The 16,062-nt window shown below is 35.0% G+C and overlaps 1 protein-coding gene across 1 annotated transcript; it reads right to left on the bottom strand.

Annotated features, from left to right (window-relative positions):
• Positions 1–208: 208 nt before the first annotated feature.
• Positions 209–4,057, bottom strand: LOC149779721 (uncharacterized). The gene is made up of 2 exons (XM_089940578.1): positions 3,508–4,057; positions 209–2,456 (listed from the first exon to the last, which is right to left on the bottom strand). Exons 1-2 carry the CDS (start codon positions 3,732–3,734, stop codon positions 1,928–1,930), a joined length of 756 nt encoding a protein of 251 aa, XP_089796704.1. The 5' UTR covers positions 3,735–4,057; the 3' UTR covers positions 209–1,927.
• Between the last annotated feature and the right edge of the window lie 12,005 nt (positions 4,058–16,062).

Below are 16,062 nucleotides of genomic sequence, written 5' to 3' on the forward strand. Positions count from 1 at the left end.
TTTACATAACGTCTGTTTATTGTTTGTTTCCCACAGCCATCTGATTTATAGTGGAAAATAAATTCATTTTAATACAAATGGCAACAACAGACTTAAATTATATCTTGAGGGTCATTGTTTTTATTAACTTACTTGCTGATTGCAGACTTTATGACCTGAAATATCAAAGCACTCATGTATAGTAGACAACAGAAAATCAAAACAAAAGGAAACAAATAATTCGAATTTTAATCATTTTAAATCAAAAACTGAATTGACTGAGTCTCATAAATTTTGTGACATAACTACACAAGTTTTAAGACCCTTTTTGGTCTACTTAAATGATAAATATACATTATACAGCTTCATCACTCAAATGTATGTTACCGTAGTAGTTGTAAAGACTTTGCTGGGTCTATATACTGGTCCATATCTTCCCATATCCTATACGTACCAAAATCCATCCAAAAATCTCCTAAAACAGACGTTTTACAACCTTTATGGTAATCATATTGATATTTTACAGTCAGCTGATCATTAACATCAGAAGTCTGTTCAGCGGATGCATTAAGTTGAATGATAACTTTGTCAGTGCATATCCATATCTGGTGACAATAACAATCAGTACTGTTCGAGTTTTACGAATAACATGTCCATATAAACGTACATTTGCCTGTATATTACAGTATGTGTTTTAGATTTTTAACATAGCTTTAAAACAATTTAAGTCATATCACTATAATGTCTGCAGTGGCAGCTTATAGTGATGTCTAGCACTGGTTTATCATTCCCCAGACATGCAGCATCATCTTCCACCCAGGCACATTATCCTGACACCAGGCCGACCAGTCCTAACACTAACCTCTTGATGCTGAGCACCAAGCAAGGCAGCTGTTATTACCATTTTTTGAAGTCTTTGATATGACCCATTTGTGGTTTGAATCCACGACCTTCCACATCCGAGGCGGATGCTCTAACCACTAGGCCACCAGACCGGTCACCTGTATATTATATAATGCATGTACTGGTAAATCTTGTGATAATGATATGATTAGTTAATTCTGTCACTTTATTTTTTCTGTGACACTAATAGGTCGAGCATAAAGTATGTATTCATTGAGTGGAGGTGGGATGTGTTGAAAAAAATTCAAAAAGCAGTAGCCTGTATATGTGGCAGGGTAACTGCTAAGTATGTTCTGCAGCGATAGGGGTCAATATTCCTTGATAACAGTGATGTTTATGAAGACTAGTCAAGTCAGAAACATAACTAGCAGATGAGTTAGATGCAAAGTGGCTGGTATGCCATGTCAGGCAGAGTCAATATCTGCTTAGAATTATGAAGTGTGATATGTTGTAGTTTTATTGCACATGGTGCACTTTGCAGAAGACATTTTTTCCTCTTCATTTTCTGACATGACTAGTTATTTTATCTCATGATTCCGACAGATTATGCATTCCAGACCATGGTACCTCATGCGAATTTGTGAAGCCATACCTTGCCAGACTGGGACAGTATTGTATTTGGATAGACACATGGATTGCCTTTTAGACACGTATTGTCCTTTACTTTTATAAGCGTGAGATTCAGAAGCGTGTCTTAAATTAATTACTCTTCCTAAGCCATCTTGAAATGTCACATGATCGCACACACCTTACAAAAATTGTCACCTGAGAAAAGAACTGTTATGGTTCATGATTTTGATGATATCACTTGGGATAACGGAGAAATCCTGCCAGTCATTAAATATTCATATATGCAAATATGCAAATGAGTTTGGTACAAACGACGGTTTTCATTCGACATTGTGGTTTTAAAGAAAACAACCTAGTTCCTTTCGCCATTGAGACTTGTTCTGCTCGAAATATAGTATTGTGTTATCTGGCTGGTGGTATATATACTTTAACCATTACTAATAATTCATTTCACGTTTTATTTAAGCGCTGATAATTACATTTTATATTGTTTACTATTACAATATTTAACTACTAATTCAATTGACAACACCATTGTTTGCGTTATCAATTTTCGTGGATTGTAATCCATCGACTTAAGTTTATCTCTGGGTGGAAACTGCTTCACTACATCCGCATAAGACATACGGGTATCGACAAGGTCCAAGGATAACAATTTTTCAGCGCTGTTTATCTGCTCCATGTCCAAACTAACAACAAATGACTCCAATACTGTTTTCAATACATATGCACCATTTATATTTACATGGAGTCCATCACGTGCCAAATGCATACTTCGATCAAACAATGGGTTATAGTCAATAAAATGGCACTTATCACATTCTCGGCTTAAGCTCATAATGACATCATTTAGTGCAGCACATCCTCTTTGTAAGTCTGGTAAAACAGTAGAGTTCCAATGAAAAGATTTAAAGTTACTGGTGGTTCGAGGCAGAATTCCACAAACAGTGACCAGCATCGTGGGATTCATTTCCAGCAGCTGACGAATAAAGTCTCTGTAACAACTGAAAGCAAGAAGTGCACAAAAAGAATTAACTAAAATGCAAATAAAACATGACTAATAAAACTGTGAAAATTTCAGAAATTCACCACCATAGTAACTGCTGCCATTTGGGAAATATAAAGAAAATGATACAAAAATTTAAAAACATCTGCTACCAGGGTTATTTTGTTCAACTCTCAAGCTCTAAGCAAAAATAAATATCCCATTTTGACATCATATGGCAAGATTTCGGAACAATCAACACACTTCATTTTTGTTGTAGCAATGTAAAAATTGTATTGTCATAAAGTGCAATATGTATTACCTAATTAATGTTACCCTCCTCCTGATGTTAAGCCTGTTTATTTGTGGCATTTGGTGGATTATTAGTTAATAAATGTAGATTGTTGGAAGCTGAGAATACCAAAATCAGTTAAAATTGTGACAAGAATCTTGAATTAAATGAAGCTACTGAAACACTTTCTTCAATACTTTTATGTTTTTATTCATTTTGTTAAAGAAACATACTTCAACTTAATCTGATTATGGCATTCGCGGCATAAATCACATTTCAGGCAAATTAAACGTAGGCCAACATAACTTGAAATCAGGTCCACATGATTGTGTGAGAATTTTAATTTATTAGAAAAAAGGCATCAGAGTAAGAACAATCTCGCTAAATCATTGTGACTTTAATTTGTAGAAAAGCATCAATACGGGCTGCATAAAGTTTGAGATATTTCTGAAATCTGACTTCTCAATATGATGCTAGGTGACATCAAAACATGCTACACAAGCACAATTAATTAGGTAATAAAACCTTGACCCCAAAACATAAATATCAGGGTCAATGTCTTAGACTGTATGACGAGTAGTCATGTAAATTTGTTATTGAAAATTATGCTGGTCATATTATAATTAGAGAGAATATTTGGAATTCATCACTAGCCAGCTGTACTCTGTAAGATCAATATAATAAATTAAATATACAATAGAAATTTATAATAGTTATGCTGCAAATATTGGGCACAAATAATAAATGTTTTCAAAGTCAAATTTACAAGTAAAAATACCTTGTAAATATGCTAACATCTTTTCCAACATCATTCGAACCTATGTGAAGAATCAGCAGGTCAGGTTTTTGGGCTCGGACAACATCTAACACTTTGGATTTAAAATTGGTGACATCTCCAACCAATTTCGCACCAGGAATAGTCAACAGGAATAAGTTGGGAAGATTCAGAAGACAACTGAGTTGCTTCAAATTGGAATCACCTGCAACGAAAATGCTCCTCGACATTCTGACAAGTATGCGGCAGCTATGCAAAATATACAATGAATATGAAATGAATATCCACTATTTAAAAGAAGTAACTGTCTTTCTAAAAAGAAAATACAAATTACATAAACACTAAATTATACTTTTCACACCAGATCAAGTGTAATAAAATGGAAGTTAATCATAAACACTTCAGAAAACAAACTACTATCTTGGGGTAAAAACGTATCAAATGAATATAACTAATAAAATATTTTCTAGTATATTCTTCACGCTATCAGTTCCAATACCTTAACTAGTATGTGAATATGCAAACTTCTTACTTAGGTAGTAATCAAATTTAAACACTAATACATATATATGAACAAAAAAACTTAGCAATGCAAGTACAATATCAAATAAATTCAGCCAATATTCACAACAAATAGAAAATAAAGTTAAATTGATAAAACTTAAAAGGACTGAAACGAAAATTCAAATTGGTCTGGCAGTTGGTAACGTGACTATGGTCTATACAAACTAGTTTGTTAAATTTGCGCACTATGATAAACTGTAAAATAAATCAAAGCGTGATTAATTATAATTACATATATGTCTAACAATTTTTAAATATATATGAATCGAGAATATGTTAACTAAGATGCAGCAATTATTAATCGTTATCGCTCAAATTTGAAAGGCGTTCGCACGAATTTTGGTTCAAGCGGAAGCAGGAAGTAGAATTGGTGGTTTATGGGATTGTTTCTGAGGAATGTATTGTACAACCAATCAAAACCATCGTTTTTAAAGGATACATTTGCATATCTGAATGTACGAATATTTAATGAAGGTAGGATTTCTCCATTATCCCCCCTCTTAATTAAAGTTTGTCAATTTTAGTCGCTAGCTTGTTTTATACTGAATACATTTTTATCTATTAAAAACGTTGTTGGCGATGATAATTATGAAATCTTGTGCTAGAATATCAAAATGTTTGTAAAAATGGATCATAAACATAAATTTCCAACGAATCTGAGAAAAGTAAGTAAGGCTGGATGCGCCCTACAAAATGAGCAAAAAGCAAAATGTGGTTGGAATTTTTATTAAATCTTATTAGTATAAACTGAAATAAAATCAACTACATAAAACAAGATTTTTAGCAGCTTGATTTAATTTCTGTTATAAGTTTTATGTTCGCCTGCTGATTGCCATGGAAACCGTATGTTAGGACAATATGAAAGGAAAATGCAAATATTTCATCTGTTACATTTGTCATTGATACTGTCTATCCAAAACTATTAACTATATTTAGAATGACATCGTGTATATTTGTACTTTTCTGGTATAACGTTGCATTAAATAAAGTTCTAATTTATTTAAAATGACCATAAATAAACCATAGTAACAAATTTTGAATAAATATAATGTACAAGTCAACACGAAACAGTTTTCTATTAAATTGCAAAAATTAGACATTCACTGACAAAACAGAATCTGTGCGATTGAAACAGTTTTGTCTGATATTATTGATTATAGGGCTTTTCTAGAGGCTTCTATTATTCACTATAAAATTGGTGTTTTCCTGGAAGTGAACAATAGTTTGTTTGTTTTTTTTACTTTCGTCACAACATACACACACTGTCTACCATAAGACCTAAGTCTTAAACAATTCAAAACTTGGTTGAGTTACTAACGTTTGATAAGGAAAGAAATGATTTGTTTAATAAAAAAGCTATGTGACATAAACCGTTCATTGAAATAATCAATCAGATGTTCAGTTTAGAATTAACAGGTGCCAGCCCTTAATTCAGTCTACAAAGTCGCTCGTAATTCCTTTCTTTTTCGAGAGTGCTCCAAAGGCCTTGATGTGATACATTTGATAAATACCATCAGTGACTAATCTAATATTAGAATTAGCATGTGACTTACAAACCGATTCAAGAGGGAATGAAGAGAGGCTGGCCTGCTTTCTTTCAGCGGATCTGAGACAAAAATGTGTGCATTAGAGATAAATAAGACCCGGATGAATGCTGGTGATCAGCTAGTGCCTTTCAAAGGCAAACTTGGGCTGAAAACAATCGGACATAGTGGGGTGTTTACATCACATGGTTTCAACAATTACGTCATCAAATCATGTGTTCCAGCTTTCCACTGAAATCGATTGACCCAAAGATGTCGCTGGTCAACATCGCATTAATTCGTACACGTGTGAAAAATTGCAGGGTTTCTCAGTTGAGGGAGAAATTACATCGCTCATACTGTAAATAAACGTCGATATTATCTAGTTTTATTAGAACCAACGACGTTTAGGACCATTGTCTTTCATGATTCAGTATTATTAGGTGATTTGGCATATACGTCCCTTTTGCACGTAACAGCGGCATTTGGGCTTTTACGGAACGATGAGAATATTATTCGTTGGATGAAGCCCAGGAAGTGGAAGCTTTATGCCTCTCCCAATGACACACCGAGACAGCAAGATAAACCCAGTAATGTGCTAAATGTGCCGTTAAAGAAAACAAATCTAATTATTATTATTATTATTATTATTTTTATAATTATTATTATTATTATTATTATTATTATTATTATTATCATCATCATCATCATCATTATTATTATTATTAGTATTATTATTATTATTATTATTATTATTATTATTATTATTATCCAAAGATTAGCAAAAATAAAGAAGAAAGAAAAAGACCTTCCAAAATTAGAACCTGCTGTTACCATGCGGATGTCGGACGCATTGCCAAACTTTAAGTTTAACGGATATATACGCTGTCTAACTTGAAGTACAATTCTATTCAACAATCCTATCATTTTAAACTGATCATTACGATGTTGGTCAACCGCTCCGGTGGCCTAGTGGTTAGAGCGTCAGCCTCAGATGCAGGAGGTTGTGGGTTCAATCCCCCATCGAATCATACCAAAGACATACAAAAATGGTACTAACAGCTGCCTCGCTTGGCAGAGGCGTAGCTATGATATTTTGCGCCCGGGGACGAACTATAAAATTGGCACCCCAGCCCCCTCCCCGTTTAATCACAATTTTGAATATTACCCTTGTTTACTTATTATAATGTAACGTTGCTAGCCTCATTTTGGCGCCCCTGTACCTTGGCGCCCGGGGACATATGTACCCCCTGCCCCCCCCCCCCCCCCAGCTACGCCTCTGTCGCTTGGCGCTCAGCATTAAGAGGTTAGTGTTAGGACTGGTCGGCCTGGTTTCAGGATAATGTGACTGGGTGGGACATCGTGCTACGTGTCTGCGGCATGATGTCTCAGTGCTAGACATCACTATAAACTGCCACACTGCAGACATCGTAGCGATATGACTGAAAAATTGTTAAAGCTACGTTAAAAAGTCCAAAATCACACACACACACACTGTTTGTCCCTATATATTTATAAACAAAATAAATAAATTCTTCATTTTGCAGAAAATCAGTATCACATACACATTTCATGTGCGGCAGATAGTGTACATTTTAAAGTGCATCTAAAAAGATTATATTCTTGTGCACTCCATGGAAGTATATATAGTACAGTGAATCCCCCTTTGGAAGAGATCACTGTTGTTTGCAGTCCATAGAACTAAAATACAATGAAGCCACACATGTTTATATTTACAGTTAATATTGGTAAAACTGGGAGAAATTTCGACTGAATCTAAATTTCTTTAACTTAATTTTGCTTTGGCCTTATTTTGCTTTGGCCTTATTCTATGGATTAGCTGTGTGTGTGTGTGTGTGTGTGTGTGTGTGTGTGTGTGTGTGTGTAAATGCGCTACAGTGTCGCTATTTTCTTTTCCAACATGATCAGATATTTCTTCACAATTTGTTCCTACTTGGTTTGGCATTGTTTGCGTGATACTGTTGTTCCTACTTGTTATGGCATCCATTGGACGCCTCTCACTTTCTGCTTACCTTTTTCTCTAAAATTTTGCTGGAACCTTTCCTAAACAAAATTGAGCCATGCGAGCACGGCAAGCTGAAATTTGGAATAAGATTGTTATCTTGCTTGCTCGAAATATTTTGAGTCCAAATCGGATAGGAATAGAATAAAACGCGGTAGAAAATACATTGCTATTAATATACCCTTGGTGAAGACTGGGGTACTAACGTGAATTGTTAGTTTCTTAGTTATTAACTCGGTTTTGCTCTACGATGATATTTTGAAAACAATTTTGGACATAAGAAATACACAGTATGCAAAAACGTCTTGTGAAACAAGACTGCGCTCAAATCTACATTTAATTATGAAGATCCTAAATGCAGCATTTATAATACTAGCCCCTGTTAAGTCCAGCATTTATAACACTAACCTAAATACAGCATTTATAACACTAACCGATGTTAACTACAGCATTTATAACACTAACCTAATAACAGAATTTATAACACTAGCCTAAATACAGCATTTATAACACTAACCGATGTTAACTACAGCATTTATAACACTAACCTAATAACAGAATTTATAACACTAGCCTAAATACAGCATTTATAACACTAGCCGATGTTAACTACAGCATTTATAACACTAGCCGATGTTAAAATGTTGCTTGGGCACGAAATAAAAATATATAAATATAACAATTGCAAAAGCGTGTGATTTATATTGTAAAAGAAAAATAATAAGACTAAGCGGGGAAAAAAATTAACAATATTTCTTTTTCATAAAACCTGGATAGATAACACCAATTATTCAATATATTCCTTTAAAATAATATATATGTTTATATGCTCTGTTTGTCAGCCGGGAGATGGGAGTTAGGTTTGGACAACTACTCACAAAATATGAAACCCAGCAAAAAGAAAGGGAATAAAATACAAGTCGGAACAACTAATGCAACATCGTAACGGTGAATGAACAGAGACTATAAAAACAAATGTTTATCACAGATTATCCACAGCCATTTTGAGAAACCAAATCTTGAAAATGTTGTGAATGATATAGAATGAAATTCTTTGTAAATTAGCTATTACATGATTACGTTATATTTATATATAATGTATTTTACCTTTGTTGCAAGATTGTAAAACTCATATGAGTTATACACAGGTGTTTAAAAGTTTTAAAATCAATCTTAATAATGAAATAGTTAACAAGTTTGGGGTAATTTCCTATATAGCTCTGGGATGCTAGTTATCATATTGCTTAGAAAGTTAAAGTTTCTGGCACACGTAAGTTTTACTTTGAAATTATATTTAAAGTAGTAGCTTTTCTGTCAAAGTTGTTGATATGTTTTTGAAAATGTGAAGAAAGAAACATGAAAAGACAAAGACAAAATGTGTTCCAGAAATCTCACTTGTTAACTACTTTCTTTGCCCCACTTACTAAGAGTTTGTTTATGTGGAAATGTTGGATTACAATCAGTACCCGGGCCGTTTCCTAGTGCAAATAGATTGACAGATAGGTATGTAGGTCGAACTGTATATAGGTAGATACATACATGCAAAAGTAGATACACGTTTTATTCTGATTCGGCAATAGAAAAGAACAACACGAGTTTGATATTTGGTATTAATATATGAAGACCCTTTAGCAAGAGGTAATCCTAACCCAAAGGCAATGAGTTCCTTCCCCCAAAATGAACAAAACACGAAAGTAGTGTCATGTTTTTTACATACAGCAACTCTTACGGTTTCCTGTTTACGTCAGATGCACTAAGTGAATGCAGTGAAACAAGTTGAAATTCCTACAGGGTCAATTCGGTGTGTCAGTCGACACAAGCGTCATTGAAAAACAGTAAATCTGTTTCGACCTAAGTGTGTGACACGGAATAGGGATTAAACATCTACATCGAACGCCCTACGAATTATAAGATAATATAAAAAAATCAGAAGGAGAAAAATGATATCTCCAAAGAAGCCTTATCACTTATGGAACTACTTTCCTTTTCCATATAGGAAGAATATCTGCCTTCATGTATGTTCTTTAGGCCTGTATTTCTATATTAAGGCCTCTCTCTCTCTCTCTCTCTCTCTCACACACACACACACACACACACACACACACACACACACCATTCATCCCTCTGCCCCCTTCATCATAAAATATATTAAAATGTGTCATGACTGTTGACTCCTTTAGTATACATTTATGTAATCAGTGAAAATGCGCTATTAAAACGAACCCCAAAGAAAAGAGGGCAGACTTCGAGTATTAGCTCGTTTTCATAATTAGTTGTTTACATGTGTCATGCAATTGCCTGAACATTTATGATATATTGATGTTATTTGATAGCATGTGTCATCTTTACAGTATTGTATACCTCTCATACTCAACAACAAAAGGTACACGTGTTCAAGAAAAACTCTTGATTACAAATAATAATAGTAATTGTTTATGTGACGATTTTAGCTGTCATTACAATCATGTCCATGTCTGAAAACGAAGGGAAATTCAGGCACTGAATAGTGTTTATTGCAAACCGAAATTAAGTGACAATCGAAATTGGATGCAGCATCTGTTCCCGAAATTCATGCAGACTGCAAGTATGCTACCACACAAAATTTGTATGTAAATAAAGAGATAAACAAATATAGATGTCAATGTCCTTACCAATGAACTCACCCATATTCAGATCTTGTGTTCGATGACATTACGCTCTGGAGACTGCAGTCATGTTGCTAAATGTTCGATGTCTTTAAACTATTGTACATTTTTGTCGGAACTTCTTTGTATAGATGTCGTAATGTAGCGTTTAATCGTACTGACACAGACTGGAGAAACAAATTATGTTCAGGGAACGCCTTTGTTTTAAAATACAAATAGTGAAAAATACACGTTTTTTAATTAGATATAATATATATGTGTGTATGTCTGCCTGTCAGTCCGTCCATTCGTCCATACAACCAGACCATTCCATCTAAATATTGTTATAGCATCTAACAATCCTATTGGATGCATATGGATTCTGATAAGTCCCAACACCTTTACCTAATCGGGAACTTATAAGTTCCGACACTTTTACAAAACTGATGACTGATAAGTCCCGACATTTGTACTGAATTGGGAATCTGATTAGTCGCGATAGTTTTACTGAAATGAGGATACCGAAGATTCCACATACATGGATACACAATCCATATAAACGATAAAAAATTCAAAAGCTGCAGTTTGTTCCATTGATTGGTAAAGGATAAATGAAATTTTCATAAGGATATTATTTTGTTTTCTTTTCAGCATGAAAAATGTGAACTGTAAACTTTAATTTCTTGAGATTCTAAATGCAAAAAGTTCAAAGTTCTAAGTATCTATATGGTTTTATTTTGTTACTTTTGTCGCCAAAATCCCTAAACTGACTTTTGAAGAGCTTGTACAAATTAGATGAACTTATTTTAATGTATTAACCTCTAATTTACACATGCTTAAAAGTTGGAAACATATCTCACCATGATTCGATACAAACTAAATATAAAATTCTTATTAAAACAGACAAAAGTCAGAAGAACGCGCAACCAGGTAAATTCATATAGCATGGCTGGTTTTTATTTCACATTCTGTGTAAACTGAATACTAAGAAAATACGTTAGAAAGAAAACATTATGCGGACAACTATTATCATTACCTTCTTCATAAAGTGGTTAGTTAGATCAAATTATATTCGTATTCTCTTCCCAGGAAAATATCTGAGAAATATTGGTAGATGTTGAAAGTCTAACACTTGACTGTTAACAAACACATCTTGAATAACAACAATTCCGTCTCTCTGATTTCAATGCTGCTTTCGATCAGGGGAGACAAATGATACCTTTAAATCAAGAATTGAAGAGTTTTCCTTTCATTCAGCCGGCAATAACCTTTACCCTCTTGCCTGAATCATCCCTGACAAATGTTTGATTTCTGAACTAATAGCGCATATTTATTATTATTATTATTATTATTATTATTATTATTATTATTATTATTTCTTATAATCGGCATTGTTGTTGATAATAATATTACATTCATGTTTTTTAATAACTCACAATATGGCAATTACATAAAGCTGTGCTTTAATTGAGTATATCGATCTAGACGGAATTTTATTTTGCCCATAAACTCTTCAGAAATTGTTTTGCATTGAACTGAACGAATGTTGATTGCAGACTGATTCATAAGACGATTCAATGTCTGTGACATTAAACGTTGTCGCTAAAGGGAATTAAGTTCAACGGTAACTGATGGTAATGGACTCAACAGTAACTGAATTTAAATCAATTGAGCTTTTTGGTGGAGGACGTTAGATAAAGTGCATGGTACAAATAGGGCCTCAAAGGACACATTGCTTGACGAGAACAATGATCGTATTATTTGCAAAACGTAATTAGTTTTCCCCAGCGACAAAGTCAAACAAATCTATAGCAAATGAGCGGCCATTTAATTGTGCATATGTTCCGAAGAACTGGTCAATTATAAAACTATCGAGATTGAAGAAGAAAAGGAAATATAAGGATTTTTCCTGATTGTATGGGGCTTTGATCAGAGACAGACAGACAGAGACAGACTGAGAGGGATAACAAACCCTATCACTGTTGATCACTTTTTCAGAACAAGGATACTAATCATTTGCTTTTAGGAAGAATATAAATTATTATATTTTTCATGTCATTTTTTCCTGATAAGATCTTACTGAAAAAATGTTTTAACTTAATTAAGTAATTGATCGAATTTGCTGGAATGTTAGTTCTTGTCAAAACCGATCTTGTATAATATCGGCATAACTTGAAATGCTAAATTCCGATACGGTGCAAATAACATTGATAGAGATGACTTTGAAGAAGAGTGCATTCCGATATCCAACTCGACAAATTACTTTCGATTTCTCTATCCAGAATGCCAAAAACCAACGACCCTCTCATTTCAAAGGTCAATGTCATGTTTTTGATCAATCTTCTCCATCATGTGCCGTATAATGCCGATAGAAGACGCTTTTATCCACGAACGATTGCAAAAAAAATTGTTGAAATGGTTGATCGCAGATTATCATATATTGCTAGCAATGATAGGTGATCAAATCTGTACGGATTTTGCTCCATATAAATATAACATCAAGAAAGGTTTGGATCTTAGCAGCTTCCAAACGGTCACCAGCTCAGTACATATAGAGACGGTATTACTGCAGCAACACTGCAGTAACGTATCAGGCAATTACTTCTTCTCGAAGTGTCCGCAGGGTTTGATTGTCACTTTCAATTAGAAGAGAATGTTGAAATATCTTTTTAGCTTATCAATTATATGATATTTCGGCTGTGTTGGCAATGAATTATGGCGTTTTGTACAACCGCCATTGATCAAATATTTGTTAATTAGATTTGGCTGTTGGCGTTGGCGATCAACATGATTTGACGACTATGCGTGCATGCACGCATAGCTTTCTGGAAACATACTCCAAGCACGATGATTCAACAGAAAAGGAAGATTTCTTCACAATCCAGAATCGACGTCGTTTTGGATAAAATGGTCGAATATTTATTTCACATATATGCTATAAATCCTACATTAAATCGCTTTGCCATTATTACCCATCAATCTAACGATGTAAACCGATGTAAATGCTTCAGAAACAAATGCCATGTATTATCAACATTGACGTCCTTGTGTGTTAATGGACAAATTGGTTTCTCAACCATCATTTGATCTGATTATGTTAAATGTAACAATCACTGTAAGAAAGAGTGGAAGCACAGTGTCTGCCGCTAAGTCTCCTGGGGGAGGTGGCTGGGGGCCTGGGGGTGTATTTTTTTTTTTCATAAAACGGCAATCAGCTAGATTTATGTCATTACTATTAGTATGTACTACTTATGAAACATGCTTTCCTTGACAAAATTTTCTAGAGTTATTTTATAACATCCAAAAAGTGTTCTGAATTAATCCTTTTTGCTAACATATCTAATATTCTATTTGCTTATAAATAACGCCAATCATCTAACGGATAGTGCCAAAAAGACTTCTACATATATCTAGTTGAAACATGTTGGCATGTTTTCAACAGCTTCAAAATGGACCGCTTCTTTTAAAGCTTCAAATGGACCGCTTCTTTTAAAGCTTCAAACGGACCGCTTCTTTTAAAGCTTCAAACGGACCGCTTCTTTAAAGGTTTCAAATGGACCGCTTCCTTTAAAGCTTCAAATGGACCGCTTCATTTTAAAGCTTCAAACCGACCGCTTCTTTTAAAGCTTCAAATGGGCCGCTCCTTTCAAAGCTTCAAATGGACCGCTTCTTTTAAAGCTTGTGGCCTAGTGGTTAGAGCGTCCGCCTCGGATGCGGGAGGTCGTGGGTTCGATCCCCGGCCGAGTCATACCAAAGACTTACAAAAACGGTACTAACAGCTGCCTCGCTTGGCGCTCAGCATTAAGAGGTTAGTGTTAGGACTGGCCGGCCCGGTGTCAGGATAATGTGACTGGGTGGGACATCATGCTACATGTCTGCGGCATGATGCCCCAGTGCTAGACATCACTATAAACTGCCACATTGCAGACATCGTAGCGATATGACTGAAAAATTGTTAAAGCTACGTTAAAAATCCAAATCACATCACATCACATCACATCTTTTAAAGCTTCAAATGGGCCGCTCCTTTTAAAGCTTCAAACGGACCGCTTCTTTTAAGGCTTGAAATGGGCCGCTCCTTTTAAAGCTTCAAATGGGCCGCTCCTTTTAAAGCTTCAAACGGACCGCTTCTTTTAAAGCTTCAAATGGGCCGCTCCTTTTAAAGCTTCAAATGGACCGCTTCTTTTAGAGCTTCAAAATGGACCGCTTCTTTTAAGGTTTCAAAATGAACCGCTTCTTTTAAAGCTTCAAATGGACTGCTTCTTTTAAAGCTTCAAATAGACCGCTTCTTTTAAAGCTTCAAATGGGCCGCTCCTTTTAAAGCTTCAAACGGACCGCTTCTTTTAAGGCTTCAAATGGGCCGCTCCTTTTAAAGCTTCAAATGGACCGCTTCTTTTAAAGCTTCAAATGGGTCGCTCCTTTTAAAGCTTCGAATGGACTGCTTCTTTTAAAGCTTCAAATGGACTGCTTCTTTTAAGGTTTCAAAATGGACCGCTTCTTTTAAAGCTTCAAATGGACTGCTCCTTTTAAAGCTTCAAAATGGACCGCTTCTTTTAAGGTTTCAAAATGGACCGCTTCCTTTAAAGCTTCAAACGGACTGCTTCTTTTAAAGCTTCAAACGGACCGCTTCTTTTAGAGCTTCAAATGGGCCGCTCCTTCTAAAGCTTCAAACGGACCGCTTCTTTTAAAGCTTCAAATGGGCCGCTCCTTTTAAAGCTTCAAACGGACCGCTTCTTTTAAAGCTTCAAATGGGCCGCTCCTTTTAAAGCTTCAAATGGACTGCTTCTTTTAAAGCTTCAAAATGGACCGCTTCTTTTAAGGTTTCAAAATGAACCGCTTCTTTTAAAGCTTCAAATGGGCCGCTTCTTTAAAAGCTTCAAATAGACCGCTTCTTTTAAAGCTTCAAATGGGCCGCTCCTTTTAAAGCTTCAAACGGACCGCTTCTTTTAAGGCTTCAAATGGGCCGCTCCTTTTAAAGCTTCAAATGGGCCGCTCCTTTTAAAGCTTCAAATGGGCCGCTTCTTTAAAAGCTTCAAATAGACCGCTCCTTTTAAAGCTTCAAATGGACTGCTCCTTTTAAAGCTTCAAATGGACTGCTTCTTTTAAGGTTTCAAAATGGACCGCTTCCTTTAAAGCTTCAAACGGACTGCTTCTTTTAAAGCTTCAAACGGACCGCTTCTTTTAGAGCTTCAAATGGGCCGCTCCTTCTAAAGCTTCAAAGGGACCGCTTCTTTTAAAGCTTCAAATGGGCCGCTCCTTTTAAAGCTTCAAATGGGCCGCTCCTTTTAAAGCTTCAAACGGACCGCTTCTTTTAAAGCTTCAAACGGACCGCTTCTTTTAAAGCTTCAAATGGACCGCTTCCTTTAAAGCTTCAAACGGACTGACTATTCAGAAAGAACAATATCATGTGCTTTTTATATTGTATAAACAATCAACGATATTTATCAATGATACAATCAACGATATTTATCAATGATACTAAACGTCCAGTCGGTTAAACTTACTCAAATGAAAACTAGCGACTTGATTTAACGTTGTTTTACTAGAGACTTGATTTAACGTCGTTTTACTAGAGACTTGCTTTAACGTCGTTTTACTAGAGACTTGATTTAACGTCGTTTTACTAGAGACTTGATTTAACGCTGTTTCACTAGAGACTTGATTTAATGCTGCTTTCTCATATTTGTTTTTCCCACAAAAGTTAACCTTTTAAATTTTCCAAACTTCCTTTAAGGTATTCTTATGATGCTGAATACAATGCATCATGCTTTTAAATTAAACGCATGATGTCAAAATGTAATGTTATGGTACAGCCTCTATAAAT

This window comes from Sinohyriopsis cumingii, chromosome 17, assembly GCF_028554795.1.
Source record: "Sinohyriopsis cumingii isolate HCF-2022 chromosome 17, ASM2855479v2, whole genome shotgun sequence".
NCBI lineage: Eukaryota > Metazoa > Mollusca > Bivalvia > Unionida > Unionidae > Sinohyriopsis > Sinohyriopsis cumingii.

Coding starts and splice junctions, on each gene's coding strand:
- LOC149779721 (XM_089940578.1), bottom strand. CDS start 3,734: ATGTCGAGGAGCATTTTCGTTGCAGGTGATTCCAATTTGAAGCAACTC. Junction 2,457..3,507: donor GATGTTAGCATATTTACAAG/GTATTTTTACTT, acceptor TCTTGCTTTCAG/TTGTTACAGAGACTTTATTC.